Source organism: Bombina bombina, chromosome 1 (genome assembly GCF_027579735.1).
Source record: "Bombina bombina isolate aBomBom1 chromosome 1, aBomBom1.pri, whole genome shotgun sequence".
NCBI classification, from domain to species: Eukaryota; Metazoa; Chordata; class Amphibia; order Anura; family Bombinatoridae; genus Bombina; species Bombina bombina.
In genome coordinates this window covers 915,270,474-915,290,486 of record NC_069499.1, presented here as the reverse complement: position 1 = coordinate 915,290,486, position 20,013 = coordinate 915,270,474, and the positions used below count along the sequence as shown (strand labels likewise).

Here is a 20,013-nt window from a genome sequence, read left to right as displayed (position 1 = left end):
CCCCCCCTGTCCATGCAATTATAATGAAGGGCCCCCTCTCCGTCCATATTTGCCATAGTGTGGCGATCCCTCCCAGTAAAACGTTTTCTGTAATGTAGCATGTCACTGTTTGCATTGGGGATCTGCTTCATATGGTAACAGGAGCATGATCTGCGCTCCCTTACCATATGAAGACAATCCCTTCTGCCTCTGGCTGCAGTCTTAGCTGTCGGAGCTGACAGCTGGGACTGCAGCATGAGGCAAAAAGTAGGACAAATGGTACTATGTTAACAGGGTACGCTGGGCAAACTACCCTGTGACGTAGTAGCTATGTCAAATAGCCACAAGAGGTTAAAGGGGAATGTTACCCGAATGCTAAATTACTTGAATGTAAAGCAGCATAGCTGTAAAAAAAAGCTGACTTGGAAGTAACACAAGAACATCTTTAGGTATAAAAAGAATATTGCCTCAATATATAAAAATATTGCCTCAATATTGAGGCATCGCTGCAATACCCTGAAAGCGTCTGGAAGCGATCACAATCGCTTCCAGTGCTTGAAAACACTGAGGACGTGCAGGGTACGTCCTAGGTCATTAAAGGGTTAAAGTCGCTTTACAATCAGATGTGGCTACTGAGGAAATTTTGAGGTAAATTATCTTTATTTTTTACACAAGTAATAATTTTCGTCAGCTTTTTACAGGCATGCTACATCAATATCAAGGGATTCAGCATTTGAGTAACATCCTTTTAAAGGTAAAGCAAACTTTCATTATTTCTATTATGCATTTAGAAACAGTTTTGTAGTTTGTTTGAACTTACATACTACCTTTTTTTGGGCACACTGCCTGCCAAGCATATGCAGGTAGGCCGAGTGCACAAGCATTATGCGGGATTTGGCACAAATGTGTCAGAACTATGTGCCCTTAGCTTACCAGCATATGTTTTGGAGGGCCATGTGGTAACTTCCATTTTTTTTTTTTTAGTTAAAGAGCTTATTTTAGGAATTATGTGTCACTTTAAATGTGCATCAGAGATTAAAGGGACAGTGTACTGTACATTTGTTTTCTTTCATACAGTTGCAGACTACAAGGTGCTGTTCCCTTTCTGTTTCTTTTACTGCTGGTCTTAAAGGAAACATCTATCTAATATACAAAAATAAACCTAAAGGAGTGAGCTCACATACATTTTAAATTCTGCAGCTGGTCATTGGAAACACATCAAGGGAAAAACACAATGTATGCTTACCTGATAAATTAATCTATTTTATAAGTTCATAATCCATTACTCCTGGGAATTACTCTTATCTACCACTAGGAGGAGGCAAAGATCCCCAAACCCCTATAAAACCCCTCCCACCTTTTACATACCTCAGTCTTTACTTTGCCTCTGCTGGAGGTGGTGGAAAAATTAAGATGTGCATTTGATTCTTCAGAGAGAGGGATTTTCAATCTATATTGAGGCCCTGTTTACCCTCAGAGTACAGTGCTGATTAGAGGGATATGTATAAGGAATAGTTTGTAATTCTTTTTTCAGTTCATAGGAAATTTCTCATAAACCATCTATAATTGATCGCAGGGAATTGTCTTTTGCCTTCATTTATGGATCTTCAATATACTCCTATTCCCTTGCTATTTTGTGCGCTTAGTTTGAATTTTGCACGTCAGCCTTTAGGTTTACGTGCGTCGCAGTTGCGCATGTCGGGTTAGTGAACGTCCATTTAGTCTTTCTATAGTACTTTTGCATGTCGGTCAGTTTATGCACATCAGGTTAGTGCAAGCTCATTTACAGCTATGTGTAAGTTTTTGCTGCACTAAATTCCTTATAGCTTTTAGTTTTTTCACGTGTGTTAATTCTTTCTGAAGAGCGCTATCTGCCCTTCAAATGTTACATTAATGTCTCCTGCTTCGTTATGCAATTCGTTTTAGCGTGCATTGTACCTGTGACTTTATTTTAAAAGCTACTTACAAGGGGGTAAGTGATTTCCATTCCTTACAAGCTTTTTAAGGGGTTATAGTGTTTATTGCATTGCTTTGCCCTGAACACCTATCTATAATTTTATTATTATATAATTTTCTGCTATCGAAAGCAGAAATTCATTGCATAATTGTATTTAGTGATAATTTGTGCAATAAATTAGTTAATTCTTGCTTAATATTGGCTAAGATTTTATCCAGGTGGTCAGTAAAATCAGCCGGGTAGTGCACCCGCTAAAAAGGTCCTGGAGAGAACACAGCTGCTATTTACCTACATCATGTGTCAACTATCAGCCAACCATAGACTCATATGTATACACTGAATTCTTGCACATGCTCAGTAGGAGCCTCAAAATATTTGCATATATAAAGACTGTGCACAATTTTATAATGGTAGTAATTTGTAAAGTCCCTTAAAATTGCATGCTCTATTTGAATCCTAAAAGTATAATTTTGACTTTAGTGCCCCTTTAACTGGCCCCACAAAAAATATGATAAGTATATCTTTTTAATGCTCTTGTTTTGTTAAACCATGCAAATGATTATATATATATATATATTATATATATTATATATATATCACACATTTTTGTTTTAACTATTTAAAACAATTAGGTTGTATGTAGACCTTTTGCAATGCAGTGCTTGATTACGAATATAACCTGCATATATACAACAATTTGAAAGCCAAAATTAAACTTTCATGGTTATGGTTCAGATAAAGCACGTGTTTTTTGTAGACATTTAAGTGTATTTCTGTTATCACATTTACTTTGTTCTCTTATTATCCTTTGCTAAAAAGCATACCTAGGTTTACTCAGTAGCAGCAATGCACTACTGGGAGCTAGCTTGTGATTGGTGGCTGCCTCTTGTCATTAGCTCTCCCAATGTGCTCAGCTTGCTCACAGTAATGCTTTGCTGCTCTGGAGCTGACTTTAACTATGTATTAGGTAACTATTTATATGTAATAGTGCAATAAGAAAATGCTCTAAAATATTAGATCATATTCTTTTTGCATGTCTATGTCCCTTTAATGCCCCTTTAAAACAATGCATAATCTATTGAGAATGTACTGCAAAAATGATGTCTCATTACGAAAGCACCTTAAACCAAACAGACGGAACACTGTAGACTTTTCTGACCGAAAACAATGTAACAGCGGATCCATCTGTTGAGTTCATTCATCCTACTTATGTCATTAGCTTGACTGAATAAGTCAGACACTTGAAGTGATAATGCTTCCTCCTTTATAATGAAATAAACCCACACTGCAGAGTGACAGCTATTTCCCCTTCCTTTACACAGAAGCATAGAAATATAAAACATAAAACTCATTCAAAATAAATTCACCAATTAGCCCTCTTTTGTCTGCTAATATAGAAAACAAATCAAATGCTATTAAATTATTACACAATATTTTATTACCTTAAAGGGACAGTAAAGTCACAATTAAACAAAAATTGAATGGATATAACTTCTATTATCAATTTTAATTAGTTCTCTTGGTGTCCTTTGTAAAAGAGTATTCCTAGGTGAGCTCAGGAGTATGCACATGTATTTAGCCATATGGCAGCAGTGTTTGCAACATTGTTTGTCTTGAAATACATAGTAGCAAGCACTGCTGCCATAGAATGTTAGACAAATGCACGCTCCTAAGCTCCTATCAGGCTACCTAGATTTACTCTTCAACAAAGGATACCATTAGAACAAAGCAACGTTAATAATAGAAGTAAATTGGAAATTTGTTTAGCCCCTTAAAGGGACATTATACACTCATTTTTTCTTTGCATAATTGTTTTGTAGATGATCTATTTATATAGCACATAAAGTTTTTTTTTGCTGTTTTTTTTTTTTTTAAATATATAGTTTTGCTTATTTTTAAATAACATTGCTCTGATTTTCAGACTCCTAACCAAGCCCCAAAGTTTTATGAGAATACCGTCAGCTACCTACTCCAGCTTGCTCCTGTTTGTGTAAAGGGTCTTTTCATATAGAAAAGAAGGGGGAGGGGGGAGTGTCTTATTTGCCACTTGCAGTGGGCTTTCCCACTATCTTTTCAACAGAGCTAAACTGAGAGCTTCTAAGTAAGTTTTTAAACAGTTTTATACTGGATTTTTATATCAGTATCTGTGCATCTTATTCTGTATAGTAGTGTCTATTACATGCAGTTATATGAAAATGAGTGTATACTGTCCCTTTAAGGACCAGGAATTTCAGAGAAAAACTTGCCCAAAATACCGGATCATTTTAACAATTTTGCTGTCATTTAAACAGACATAGAGCCTTGTTTGTTTGTTTGTTGTTTTTTTTTGTTTCCTATCAAAACTATATTTTATTTTTAGTAGACAACCCGTGGCCCATTTTGGTATATTTCATACATACCACTGTTTCGCCACCAAATGAGATATAGTAAAAAAAAAATTTGTTAACTTTTCACAAACTTTGGGTTCCTCGCTAAGATTATATACATACAGCTTGTGCAGTCATAACACAAATGGTTGTTAAAGCTTCTCTGGGATCCCCTTTGTTCAGAAATAGCAGACATGCATGGCTTTGTCATTGCTTTTTGGTAATTAGAAGGCCGCTAATTGCAGCTGTGCACCACACTTCTGAAATCCCCAGCAGTGAAGGGTCTAATTAGTTAGCAGGTAAGGGTAATAGTACTGTAATGTAGGTATTAATTCAGGATTCAGCTCTTCTCTGAGCCGTATTTCTTCTTGTGAACGTGCAACACGCTAAGAGCTGGATTTACACAGATCTTAGTGTGTTGCACTTTCACATGAAGAAATACGGCTTCAAAAAGAGCAGAATGCTGCAAATGGCCGCATTGGGCAGCTAACAAAACCGCTGAATGCACATGTCTAATGCTTTATTTAAAATAAACAAACAAAACAATGATGGTTATGACCCAGCAGGTGCGAACAGAGAGTGAATAGTAGATAAGTAAATGTTGTACAAGGCTGCTCAAAATCAGTGTTTTGCCAACCACAACTTTCAAAATAAGCATTTTGTACAGCTTCTCTTCCACTAAAGTTTGCTTTACTTCCTGTAAACTATAACTACCCTCAAAGGGACATTAAAGCCAAAAATATATACTTTCATAAGTTAGAGCATGCAGTTTTAAAGGGATATTATACAGTGTCTTTTGGTAAAAACATTATGTTAAATCAAAGGAAATAAAAAAGGAAAAAAAGATTGTGTAAAAAATAGCAGATAACTTACTTGTTTTCTTGCGAAATTAGCACTTAGAAATACTCAGTGTAGCTCAGCCCCCAGTGTGATAAGAGGATTTTTAAAACCTAAGTTTTTATTCTGTCAGTTCTGAGCATGAACAGATCGGACTCCCTGTTATCAATTCTATTCACAAGCCTAGAAGTTGTATGACATCAGGCTAAGATAAACCTTCCTGCAAAGGCCTCTTCCTACTTGTAGGGCTGTGACACGAAGCACAAATGTAGTGCAAAAAAATAAATAAAAGGCAAAATCCACTTAAATAGATTGATCATTATTTCTATTAAGAATAAGCAACTGCCTGGAGCTTTTTTATTACAACAATGAAACAGACTGTTAAACATCCCGTTAACAAACCTGCAATTTACTTCTGCTATCAAATTTGCTTTTCCTTTGTTGAAAAGCATACCTAGGTATTGGGCTTAGGAGCAGCAGTGTACTACTGGGAGCTAGCACATATGCCTCTTGTCTTTGGCTCACCCAATGTGTTCAGTAGTGCATTGCTGCTCTGCAGCTGACTTTAACCATGTATTTTTAACACTTACTTATATGCAAGCCACAGTGCAATCATAAAGCACGTTAAATCATTAGAGCACTTACTTTTTAAAAATGTTACGTCCCTTTAACAATTTTAAAGCTTCCCATATACTTTTTTCCCCTTTCAGTTTCTTGTTATATTTTGGTAGTTTCTAACAACATCCTCATTTCACACATTTGTAGCCCACAAGAATGACTCACATGTCATGTGACATTAAATGTGACAATTCTTAAAAAAATTGCAATGCACTTTCATTAGTTATTTTGCCAGGTTTTCCTTTCATTTAAATCTAAAAATGTTTGGTTTTCCACAGAGAGGTTGGAGTTTGTTCCGTTAAAACCAGCATGATAAAGTGTGACAAACTCACGCAAAACTCATCAGAGGTCATCCCTGATATGTGAGGGAAAATGTTTTGTGATAGCCACGTGGATTTACAAACACTGTCTATTCACAGCAACTGCCACATCACATCAATTATGGCATATTAAAGGGATAGTAAACACCAAAAATCTCATTGTTTAAAAAGCTAGATAATCTCTTTATTACCTATTCCCCAGTTTTGCATAACCAACAGTTATATTAATATACTATTTACCTTTGTAATTATCTTGTATCTAAGCTTCTGCTGACTGCCTCCTTATCTTAGATCTTTTGACAGACTTGCATTTCAGGCAATTAGTGCTGACTCTTAAATAACTTCACGTGCATGAGCACAGTGTTATCTATAACGCCCTCTAGCTGGGAAAAACGGTCAAATGTAGAGGCGGCCTTCAAGGGCTTAGAAATTAGCATATGAGCCTACCTAGGTTTAGCTTTAAACTAAGAATAACAAGAGAACAAATTTGATGACAAAAGTGAATCAGAAAGTTGCTTAAAATTACATGCCCTATCTGAATCATGAACGTTTAATTTGGACTTTACTATCCCTTTAACTCTTGTAGTCCATGGAAATCAGAACCCTGACCCTCCCACATGATGCACAGTGATTGTGATATGTGCTGGAGTGAGTGGCAGCAATCCTGGCCCTAAAGACTCCACAGTATAGGGGGGCCACAGGTAAGCTGCTGCCTGGATGGGGACAAGTCTGAACAGACGGAGGACTAGCAAGGTCGCCCCACAGCTTTAAGCGGCCATTCAGCAACGTTTAAGGGCCGTGAAAGAGGGGGACTCTGTGGCCATGGCGCTGCCTGGATGGACCAGTCTGTCTAAGCAAAGAGAGGGAGGCCAGTGGCCATGGAGCCACCTTTGTGCGTGCAGGTTGTAGCATGTCATTGAAGCGTGGCTTAAAGGGGACCCCGTAAATCTATATTGCAGGGGGGCCTAGAAAAAAAAAATATTCCGCACCTAGCCGGAGCTCATTCAAATCTGTCACTAAGTGCCAAAAGCAAAAAAAGATAACAAAAATAACATAAAGCAAAGGGTATGCCTCTGGACTGCAAAGAATGACAGATTCAAATATTCTTTAAATATTTATTTTCTATACGGATCTTTGGAAGCGCAGTTATTAATTTCTTAAACAAATGTAAAAAAAAATTACTTAAAGGTCTTTTTAGACTACATGAAAACACTTACCAGCAGAGGCCAGTAGATTCCTTTCAGCTGCTCATTAAATTTAGAAGAATATGCATAAAAAGTGAAAAGGGCCCACAGGAATTCTATTAGCGGCACAGTCATAAGCGCTATAGCAGTTGAGGACACGTAACAGATGAAAGTGAGAAAGGACACAACCTGCAAATTACAAAGAAATGTTAAAAAAATTGCTAGTTTTGTAAACAACAGATATCTCCTAAAATCAAAATTATAGCTATATAATCTGTGAGGTAATTACACATTAAGGTCACTTAAAGGGACATTTATGATTTAAGTACGCACAAGTGTGAAAAACATCTTTAACATTAGAATTGCTGATCCATTTTCACCCATGTGCTGATCTCCTTTGGAGTTTTCAAATGCTGCTCACATTTAAAGGGATATGAAACCCACCATTTTTATTTTATGAATCAGACAGAGCATATAATTTTAAACAACTTTCTAATTTTCTTCTATTATCAAATTTTCTTTGTTCTCTTGGTATCTTTTGTTGAAAAGTAGGGACGTATGCTTAGGAGCTGGCTCATTTCTGGAGCACTATATGGAGCAGTTTTGCAAGAATTTTCTCCATTTGCAAGACAATTAGATGGTAGCGCTCTATCCTGCCATGTAGTGTTCCAGACGCCTAACTAGGTATCTCTTCAACACAGAATATCATTGTAATGAAGCTAATCTATACTATAATTGCGTTTGTAATGTCCGTCGCCGTCGGCAGTTGTGCACGCAACATCAATGGAATGTTGGCAACAAGAGAAAGCCAAAATAAAATTCACCTGGATGCAGCAAAGCTGCATCCAGGTGAATTCCGAAAATGGCAGGGTGGTGGCAGGGTGGATTCTTTCACCACCCTGCCATTTTCGGAATCCACCGGGATGCAGCGAAGGCAAACGGAGCATTAAAAAAAAAAAAAAACACCGCCCGCACGAAGTATAACAAAAAAAAAACGAACCTCCCACACAAAGTAGTAACACCTACACCGCAAACCCACACATTGCAAAATAATAAAGTAATTAACCCCTTAATCGTCGACCACCTACAATCGCAATAAACCTAATTACCCTATTAACCCCTAAACCGCAAAACTCCCGCATCGCAATAAACCTAATTACCCTATTAACTCCTAAACCATAAAACCCCCACATTGCAATAAACCTAATTACCCTATTAACTCCTAAACCATAAAACCCCCACATCGCAATAAACCTAATTACCCTAATTAACCCCTAAACCGCAAAACCCCCACATCGCAATAAACCTAATTAACCCCTAAACCGCAAAACCCCCACATCGCAATAAACCTAATTACCCTAATTAACCCCTAAACCGCAAAACCCCCACATCGCAATAAACCTAATTAACCCCTAAACCGCAAAACTCCTGCATCGCAATAAACCTAATTAGCCTATTAACTCCTAAACCATAAAACCCCCACATCGCAATAAACCTAATTACCCTATTAACCCCTAAACCATAAAACCCCCACATTGCAATAAACCTAAATGCCCTATTAACCCCTAAACCGCAAAACCCCCACAGCGCAATAAACCTAATTAACCCCTAAACCACAAAACCCCCACATCGCAATAAACCTAATTACCCTATTAACCCCTAAACAGCAAAACCCCCACATCGCAATAAACCTAATTAACCTATTAACCCCTTAAACCACCAAAACCCACAACGCAAATAACTAATTAAATTACTAAGCCCCCTAACCTAACACCCCCTAAATTAACACAAATGAACTAAACTAAAAAATATTAAAGTTAAAAAAAAAAAACTAAGATTACAAAAAATAAAAAAAAGTTTACAAAATTAAACCTAATCCCTATGAAAATAAAAAAGCCCCACCAAAATAAAAACACCCCCTAATCTAAGAATAAACTGCCAGTAGCCCTTAAAAGGGCTTTTTGCAGGGCATTGCCCCAAGATAAACAGCTCTTTTACAGAAAAAAAGTCTAAGTCCCTCTAACAGTAAACCCTCCGAAAATAAAAGAACCTAACACTAAAAAACCTAAATTACCCATTGCCCTGAAAAGGACATTTGTTTGGGCATTGCCCTTAAAAAGGGCATTTAGCTCTTTTACTGCCTATTCCTAATCAAAATAAAACAAACCCCCCCCCCCAAAAAAAAAAAATTTGCCGGATTGTTCCTGGAAAAAGAAAGAAGAGGTCGCAATGCTCATAAAAATGCCCTTTTCAGGGCAATGGGTAGTTTAGGTTTTTTAGTGTTAGGTTTATTTATTTTGGGGGGGGGGGTTTACTGTTAGGGGGGACTTAGAATTTTTGGTAACTGCAAAAGAGCTGTTTAACTTAGGACAATGCCCTACAAAAAGCCCTTTTAAGGGCTATTGGTAGTTTAGCATTAGATTAGGGGGTGTTTTTATTTTGGGGGGGGCTTTTTTATTTTCATAGGGATTAGGTTTTATTTTTGATAAATTTGTTTATTTTTTTCTGTAGTTCAATTTTTTTTTATAATTTAACAACACATAGATTGAGAGGGGAGAGAGAGCAAAAGAGAGGGGGGAGAGAGAGCGCAAAAGAGAGGGGGGAGAGAGAGCAAAAGGGAAGGGGGAGAGAGAGCAAAAGGGAAGGGGGAGAGAGAGCAAAAGGGAAGGGGGAGAGAGAGAGCAAAAGGGAAGGGGGAGAGAGAGCAAAAGGGATAGTGAAAGAATCCACCTGGATGGATTCTTTCACCACCCTGCTTTTTTCGGAAACCACCTGGATGCAGCTTAAGCTGCATCCTGGTGGATTCCGAAAATGGCAGAGTGGTTCCATCACCACAATAGACTGCCCTCTGGGCAGGCTTTCCCACTAGTATGATAATAGAAGTAAATTGGAAACTTTTTTTAAATTGTATGCTCTGTCTTCATATCCCTTCAAGCACCACTGTACATTCACACTATGTTTTATACACAGTTGTGCTCATAAGTTTACATACCCTGGCAGAATTTATGATTTCTTGGCCATTTTTCAGAGAATATGAATGATAACACAAAAACTTTTCTTTCACCCATGGTTAGTGTTTGGCTGAAGCCATTTATTATCAATCAACTGTGTTTACTCTTTTTAAATCATAATGACAACAGAAACTACCCAAATGACCCTGGTCAAAAGTTTACATACCCTGGTGATTTTGGCCTGATAACATGCACACAAGTTGACTTGACACAAAGGGGTTTGAATGGCTATTAAAGGTAACCATCCTCACCTGTGATCCGTTTTCTTGTAATTAGTGTGTGTGCATAAAAGGTCAATGAGTTTCTGGACTCCTGACAGACCCTTACATCTTTCATCCAGTGCTGCACTGACTATTCTGGATTCTGAGTCATGGGGAAAGCAAATGAATTGTAAAAGGATCTGCGGGAAAAGGTAGTTGAACTGTATAAAACAGGAAAGGGATATAAAAATATATCCAAGGAATTGAGAATGCAAATCAGCAGTGTTCAAACTCTAATAAAGAAGTGGAAAATGAGAAGTTCTGTTGAAACCAAACCACGGTCAGGTAGACCAACTAAGATTTCAGCCACAACTGCCAGGAAAATTGTTTGGGATGCAAAGACAAACCCACAAATAACGTCAGGTGAAACACAGGACAAGTGGCTGTTTCAAGATGCACAATAAGGAGGCACTTGAAGAAAGATGGGCTGCATGGTCGAGTTGCCAGAAGAAAGCCATTACTACGCAAATGCCACAAAGTATCCTGCTTACAATACGCCAAACAGCACAGAGACAATCCTCAAACCTTCTGGCACAAAGTAATTTGGAGTGATTAGACCAAAATTGAGCTTTTTGGCCACAACCATAAACGCTACATTTGGAGAAGAGTCAACAAGGCCTATGATGAAAGGTACACAGTTCCTACTGTGAAACACGGAGGTGGAACACTGATGTTTTGGGGATGTGTGAGGCACAGGAAATTTGGTCAGAATTGATGGCAAGATGAATGCAGTATGTTATCAAACAGAACCCCTTATTTTCCACTTCTTGATTAGAGTTTGAATACTGCTGATTTGCATTCTCAATTCCTTGGATATCTATTTATATTATTTTCCTGTTTTATACAGTTCAACTACCTTTTACCCACAGATCCTTTGACCATTATTTTTCTTTCCCAATGACTCAGAATCCAGAAACATCATTGCAGCACTGGATGAAAGATGCAAGGGTCTGTCAGGAGTCCAGAAACTCACTGACCTTTTATACACACACACACTAATTACAAGCAAACAGATCACAGGTGAGGATGGTTACCTTTAATAGCCATTCAAACCCCTTTGTGTCAACTTGTGTGCATGTTATCAGGCCAAAATCACCAGGGTATGTAAACTTTTGATCAGGGTCATTTGGGTAGTTTCTGTTGTCATCATGATTTAAAAATAAAGAAACACGTGTTTTACCATTTCCCCAAAATCCACTTAAGGGGGTCAAAAAAAGGGTGGAGGCTGATTTATAAGGATACCTATATCTTAAAAAACCGACAATGTTACAAACGTGAAAATTTGTATTTAGAGTCTCTTTGAAAAATAAAGAAAAAAGTGATTTTGTGATTTGTAAAAAATAGCGAAAAACCCAACCACTCGCAACAACATGTGCCCTCACGTATGTGCCCCTTTGAGTTGCACACTCTGACATGAACTTCTTGAGTTTTCATTAATTCTCTGTTTCTCATAATCTAAATACCAATTTTCATGTCTGTAACATCTTTGGTTTTTGAGATATAGGTATCCTCATAAATCACCCCCCTTTGACCCCCCCTTAAGTGGATTTTCGGGAAATGTTAAAACACGTGTTTCTTAACTCTTAAAGGAGAATCTAAATACCAATTTTCACATCTGTAACATCGTCGGTTTTTAAGATATATTTATCCTCATAAGAAAGTTCATCCCCCTTTTTCACCCCCTTAGGGATGTAGTTTCCAAAAATCCTTTCATAGTGGGTGCCTACGTCATAAAAACAACGTAACTTCCAAATTTCACGTTCCTAGATTAAACGGTTTGAGCTGGGAGTTTATGAGTCAGTCAGGACATCTTTTACATATATAGATGACACGTGAGAAATCAAAAACAAACTGTAAACAAAATGTATATTTTTATTAAATAAGGTTGTAAAAAAGTATGTGTGTGTGTTTTTCCTAAACTCTGTTGTAAAAAGAAGGGGTTATCTACTTATAAAAAAAGACCCTTTGGGTATATGCATATAACTTTGATGTGCCTGTAGGGGCTCCCATGAGCCTCTACTCAAGTAAATGTGCATTTACACAGTGATCACATGGTTTTAAAAACCTGTATAGGGGCTTTACTTTAACCCCTTAATGACCAAGGACGTACCAGGTACGTCCTGTAAGAACTGTCAGTTAGTGACAATGGACGTACCTGGTACGTCCTCAGTCTAATTGAGCGCTGGAAGTGATTGTGATCGTTTCCAGCAGCTCTCAGGGTATTGTAGTGATGCCTCAATATTGAGGCATCCTGCAATACCCTTTTTTAAGCATCCAATGCAGAGAGAGCCACTCTGTGGCCCTCTCTGCATCGGCCATCAATGGTGCAGATCGTTGGTGGGTGGGAGCTGCTGCTGGGAGGTGGGTGGGCGGCCCATCGATGGTTACTTCCTTTTCCTTGTTCAACAATAGCACGAAGTCACGGTAGCGTGCGGGGGACATTTGCATAATAAATTTCAATGATTTGTGAATGATGCAGAGGGAGGGGGAATTTAATGTTGGGCAAGGGATCTCGGAGCTAGAGGGAGATAGGGTATTGGTGGGGGGGGGGGCAGCTACACTACAGAAAAGGTTTATTTAGAAATAAAAAAAACGAAATTTGGGGCGGAGCCTACAGCTGTTGCGGCAGGACGCGTTTGTAGAGAGCTCCTGGACCTTATTAACATTTTGAGAAGTTGAGATTCATGTTTAACTCATTATTTGGTCATTCTAAGCAAATCCACTCAAGTCAGCTTGAGGGGATTCCAGGACTGTCTTACTTTCAGCGGACCCGCCTATGTTCCTCAGCTAACTCCACAGCGTCTAGACACGAGGTCGTGAGGCCTTCCCTACTAGTCTAGTAGCCTGCGTTGTTAAAGCTACCGTGTATTTACCCCCCAGGTCACTGGGTTAACAAACCAGAGCGCTTTACTCTGGACATAACTAAGCCTACCTGTAACACTCATAATGGACGAACAGAAGAAACTGGGGACAGCATTGTTGCACCTATTCGAAGAACACTTTCAAAATCTTCAACTGCTGTTTGTCAACTGCTTTGGCGCGACCTCTATATTATATGAAGAAAAAGATAAGCCTCCAGCTCCACAGCAGAGCTCATCGGAAACTGGATCTGAAACACCATCTAACGAAATAAACACACAATGGGAGCAGGAGAATCGGTGGGAGATCGTTTGCGAGACCCAACAGGATGCTGCATTAATCACAACTAAAACATCATGGGAGCCTGATAATCAATGGGCGATTCCTGACAAGCATCAACAGAATACTGCTCTTACTACCGCACCGGACACACTAAAACAAGCATCCTTACCAGAGGGAAAAAAATCATCTGCATCTCACTATATTGCAGCGGCGACAGTCTCTATCTCATGGTACGCTGTCAGGGAATCTCAAGTCAGACGAGGCTGGGAGTTGCAATGGCTGCGCTCCCCAGAAGCGATGGTCAGGCTTTCAGCGGTATTGTCAGAAAGGGGTTAGTAAACAGTCCTGTTTCCCCAATAGACAGGGCATCGGATGAAATAATTTGAGATAACGGATCAGCCTACTATAACTTTCCCTTTATTTGGGATTTTCATACTGTGAGACACCCTATGTTTGCTATGGCGGTGGTGCTTTTACCTCGCAATGACGGCTAGCAAGCCTGAAGTTTGAGGACAAATATCTTGTACTCTTATAAACATGGACATTCACGTATCTATTTATCCCCAAATACATTAGGGTTTATTGACTCTATAAGTTAGCTCAAGTAGTATATAATCTAGATCCCCCTGTTTATATGTTGTTTATCTTTTACCCTTTTCTATATATGACTGTGGGATTATTGACCTTAAATTGTATAACTATTACTTGCCGCCCGCCTTCAGTACCCATGTTTGGTTTATTATGCTGCACTCCTGCCTATTCGTACTATACATGCCATAACTGTTATTGCCCAATGCCCATTTGATGATGGTCCTCCTGCCCTCTCACATATACTTATCAATTGCTACCTATATTGCTTCCTGTGCTAATGTTATCATGGCCGATAGGCACCAATGATGGAAATTTTATATATCAGGTATACATGCCAGGAGGGATACCCTAAAGGTAATCTCTTATTCACCCCTAATGTTATTAGCCTCCTTCTATATCAGTCCCCTGTAATCCTAACTCCAATTCATATTAATGCTGCCATATGGGAAGTTCATTGCAATACTTACTCACAGTAGACCTATCACCATTTTAATTTATCTTTTTGTTGTTGTTACAGGCTGCTATGTTGTATTATTTTGGGTCCAAGAGTGGCCCTTTTGTCATATGTTATTTTTCAGTATCCTCTTGTAGTTCCCCGTTGTACAAAGGTCTCTTTCAGAGGTCCAAGAGAGGCCTCTACTCATCATTAGGGGAATACCTACCACACTGCAGTCCACATAAGTTTTAAGAGGATATAATGTTTAAGAAAAACTGAGGTTTATCTTCTAATTGTATATTCGGGCAAGGCTTAACATGTATCTATGACACAGTACTATATACAATTGTTCTACTTTTCTGCTGTTAATTCTGGCCTTGGTGCGCCCAAGTCATGGATCTCTGTACTTTATTTATTTATGCAATTTTGCCCTGTATTTATTATAACCTTAATAAAAAAATAAATAAAAAAAAAAACAAAGAAATTCATGCTTACCTGATAAATGTATTTCTTTCTTGACACTGTGAGTCCACGGATCATCTAATTAATATTGGGAATATCACTCCTGCCCAGCAGGAGGCAGCAAAGAGCACCACAGCAAAGCTGTTAAATATCACCTCCCTTCCCTCCAACCCCAGTCATTCAACCAAAGTAAAGGAGAGAAAGGAAGCAACAAGGTGCAGAGGTGCCTGAGGTTTATAACATATCAAAAAAACCTGTCTTAAAAAACAGGGTGGGCCATGGACTCACCGTGTCAAGAAAGAAAGAAATTTATCAGGTAAGCATAAATTTTCTTTTCTTTCTAATGACACAATGAGTCCACGGATCATATAATTACTATTGGGAATCAATACCCAAGCTAGAGGACACAGATGATAAGGAAGGGACAAGACAGGGAACCTAAACAGAAGGCACCACTGCTTGAAGAACCTTTCTCCCAAAGGAAGCCTCAGCCGAGGCAAAAGTATCAAATTTATAGAATTTGGAAAAATTGTGTAGAGAGGACCAATTTGCAGCCTTGCAAATCAGTTCCACCGAAGCTTCATTTTTGAATGCCCATGAAGAGGAAACAGCCCTTGTAGAAGGAGTTTTAACTCTCTCAGGAAGCTGCTGTCCAGCAGTTTCATAGGCCAAGCGAATGATACTCTTCAGCCACAAGGAAATAGAAGTAGCCGTAGCTTTCTGCACCTTACGTTTCCTAGAGAAAACCACAAACAGAGCAGAAGACTGGCGAAAATCCTTAGTCGCCTGTAAATAGAATTTCAAAGCACGCACCACGTCTAGGTTGTGCAGCAGACGTTCCTTATGAGAAGAAGGGTTAGGACATAAAGAAGGAACAATAATCTCCTGATTAATGTTCCGATCTGAAACCACTTTAGCGAGAAACCCTAACTTAGTATGCAAAACTACCTTATCCAAATAAAAAATAAGGTAAGGAGACTCATACTGTAATGCCGAGAGCTCTGAAACTCTACGAGCAGATGAAATAGCAACAAGAAACAAAACCTTCCAAGATAACAATTTAATATCTAAGGAATGCATAGGCTCAAACGGAGCCTGCTGAAGAACTTTAAGAACAAGGTTAAGACTCCAGGGAGGAATAACCGGTTTAAACACAGGCCTGATTCTGACCAAGGCCTGACAGAACGATTGCACGTCTGGTACAACCGCCAGACGTTTATGTAACAAAATAGGCAGATATTTGACCCTTCAGAGAACTTGCCGATAAAACCTTCTCCAAAAACCCTCTTGGAGAACGGACAAAATTCTAAGAATCCGAACTCTACTCCAAGAGTAGCCTTTGGATTCACACCAATGCAGATATTTTTGCCATATCTTATAGTACATTTTCCTGGTAACAGGCTTACGAGCCTGAATCATGGTCTCAATGAATGACTCGGATAAACCACGCATTCAATCTCCAAGCAGTCAGCTTCAGAGAAACTAGATTTGGGTGAAGGAATGGCCCTTGAAGTAGAAGGTCCTTACTCAGTGGAAGTCTCCAAGGAGGGAGAGATAACATCTCCACTAGGTCTGCATACCAGATCCTGTGAGGCCACGCCAGTGCAATGAGGATCACAGACACCCTCTCCTGTTTGATTTGAGCAATGACTCGAGGAAGGAGAGCGAACGGAGGAAATAGGTGTGCAAGATTGAAATGCCAAGGGACCGCCAGAGCATCTATCAGTACAGCCTGAGGATCCCTGGACCTCGACCCGTACTTTGGGAGCTTGGCATTCTGACGAGATGCCATGAGATCCAGTTCCAGCTGTCTCCATTTGAGAATCAAGCTGGAAAACACTTCCAGATGGAGTTCCCACTCCCCCGGGTGAAAGGTCTGTCTGGTCAGAAAATCCGCTTCCCAATTGTCCACTCCTGGAATGTGGATCGCAGATCGACATGACCAAGGAACTCAGAGTTCCCCCCTGATGGTTGATGTAAGCCACTGAGGTTATGTTGTCCGATTGGAACCTGATAAATCGTGCCGAAGCTAAATGAGGCCAGGTCAGAAGAGCATTGAAGATTGCCCTCAGCTCCAGAATGTTCATGGGTAGTACAGACTCCTTCCGAGTCCATGTCCCCTGAGCCTTTAGAGAGCCCAAACAAGCTCCCCATCCCAGCAGGCTAGCGTCCGTTGTCACAATCACCCAAGTGGGTCTGCAGATTTTTGGGAGGGAACATTCGGAATAGCCACAACCGTGTCAGAAACCTTACTAACTGATTTTTTACATTTCCTCTTGCGCTTTCCCTGCAGCATGGGAAAAGCAGACAATGCATCAGATACCGCAGAAGACATGAGGGAAGCGATGTCTTGCAAATTCACTCCAGGCGGAGCTTGAGAGGACATGCAGGGCACTGTATGTGTGGACGATAAAGCTGCGGCATATCTTGAACATTGTCAGTAGACTCCTGAACAGCATCCATCCTAGACAATGTTGGTTCAGAATCAAAAAGTCTATCCCTGTAATTTAATGTTCTCTCAATACATGAGGAACAGAAAGGGATTGGTGGTTCAACATTAGCATCCAAACATAAAGTACATGTAACATCTTGCAAAGCCTCCTGGTCCATCTTTACCCAGAATTAAGATATTAAGATAATAATTAAGATATTTAAAGCGCAAGTAGTTTTGTTTAAATACTTAACCCCCATCCAGCTTGTTGCTTCACTCCCTAGGTTCAAGAGCCTGGTCGTGGTGATGCCACCAGCATCTCAGGAGTCCCCAGCTATGCAGGTCCCCTAAACCACCAGGAATTTGGGGGTAAGTGCAGGGGGGGGTGCGAAGACCTTTGAAAGCGCACCTCCCCCCTCCCCCGATGGTGACCTTAGATGTCATCCGCTCTTATCTTTTGTGTGGATGATGACAATGTGTCGCCATGCAAGGTTAAGGGGTTAATTCCGTTATCAATTTTACTTTGTCCTCTTGGTATCCTTTGTTGAGGAGCATACCTAGGTAGGCACATGAACATGCATGTGTCTGGAGTACTATATGACAGCAGTTTTGCAAAAATGCTTTTAACACACTGCTGCCACCTATTGCCCAAAAGTTTATAACTTTGTTAAAGGCATTGTTACAAACTAATTGTTCTTTAACAAAGGATAACAAGAGAATGAAGAAAATTGATAACAGAAGTAAACTGGGGTTGTTGTTTTTTTTAAATTGTACAAATTGCCAGAGTCATGGAAGAAATGTTTTTGAGTCTGAGTTGCATTTAACTTGAAATAGATGGTGAATAATAAAAGAAGAAGGAACTCCACTAAATCTTACCAAGAAAAACATTTAAAGTGAACTTTTAATGGAAAGATAAAACAATTTAATTTGTTAAGGCATTTTATTTTAAAACTAGTGGTGCCCCTTGCTAACAATCGGCTAGATTACGAGTTTTGCAGTAAGAGGGGTGCGGTGCTAATTTACACGGTATTGTCACCGCTCACTTACCTACAGCGCTGGCATTACAGGTTTTCCTAAACCCAGCGTTAAAAGGCAAGAAGTGAGCATAAAGCAAAATTGAGCTCCATACCGCATTCCAATACCAGCGCTGCTTAAGTCAGCGGTGAGCTGGTTGTACATGCTCGTGCACGATTTCCCCATAGACATCAATTGGGAGAGCCGGCTGAAAAAAAGCCTAACACCTGCAATAAAGCAGCGTAAAGCTCCGTAACGCAGCCCCATTGATTCCTATGGGGAAACTAAAGTTATGTTTACACCTAACACCCTAACATGAACCCCTGAGTCTAAACACCCTTAATCTTACGCTTATTAACCCCTAATCTGCCGCCCCCGACATCGCCCCGCCACCTACATTATACTTATTAACCCCTAATCTGCTGCCCCCAACATTGTCGACACCTACATTATATTTATTAACCCCTAATCTGCCACCCCAACGTCGCCGCCACTATAATAAACATATTAACCCCTAAACCGCCGAACTCCCGCATCGCAAACACTAGTTAAATATTATTAACCCCTAATCTGCCGCCCCTAACATCGCCGCAACCTACATTACAGTTATTAACCCCTAATCTGCTGCCCCCAATGTCGCCGCCACTATACTAAATTTATTAACCTCTAAACCTGTCTAACCTTAACCCTAACTTAAATATAATTAAAATAAATCTGAAGAAAACCTACTATTAATAACTAAATAATTCCTATTTAAAACTAAATACTTACCTGTAAAATAAACCCTAAACTAGCTACAATATAACTAATAGTTACATTTAGCTAGCTTAAGTTTTATTTTTACTTTACAGACAAGTTTGTATTTATTTTAACTAGGTAGAATAGTTACTAAATAGTTATTAACTATTTACTAACCACCTAGCTAAAATAAATACAAATTTACCTGTAAAATAAAACCTAACCTGTCTTACACTAACTCCTAACCTTACACTACAATCAAATAAATTACATAAATTAAATACAAATACCTAAATTACAAAAAAACAAACACTCCAGCCAATAGGATTTTTTCAACATTAATTCCGATTGCCTGATAGAATTCTATCAGCCAATCGGAATCTAAGAGACACCATCTTGGATGACGTCACTTAAAGGAACCTTCATTCGTCGGGTAGTCTTCGGAAGAAGAGGATGCTCTGTGGCGGATGTCTTAAAGATGGACCCGCTCCGCGCCGGATGGATGAAGACTTCTGCCTGTCTGGAGGACCACTTCTCCCGGCTTGGATGAAGACTTCTCCCGGCTTCATTGAGGACTTCTTGCCGCTACACTGAGGACTTCTCCCGGCTTCGTTGAGGATGGATGTCGGCTCTTCAAAACTGTAAGTGGATCTTTGGGGGTTAGTGTT

General features: G+C 39.4%; 1 protein-coding gene across 1 annotated transcript in view; it reads right to left on the bottom strand.

Annotated features, from left to right (window-relative positions):
- CMTM3 (CKLF like MARVEL transmembrane domain containing 3) overlaps window positions 1-20,013 on the bottom strand; it is a 117,728-nt gene that overhangs the window by 89,701 nt on the left and 8,014 nt on the right. Inside the window, exon 2 of the mRNA XM_053698396.1 lies at window positions 7,295-7,450. Coding sequence (XP_053554371.1) covers window positions 7,295-7,450 — 156 coding nt within the window. The remainder of the gene's footprint in view (window positions 1-7,294; window positions 7,451-20,013) is intronic.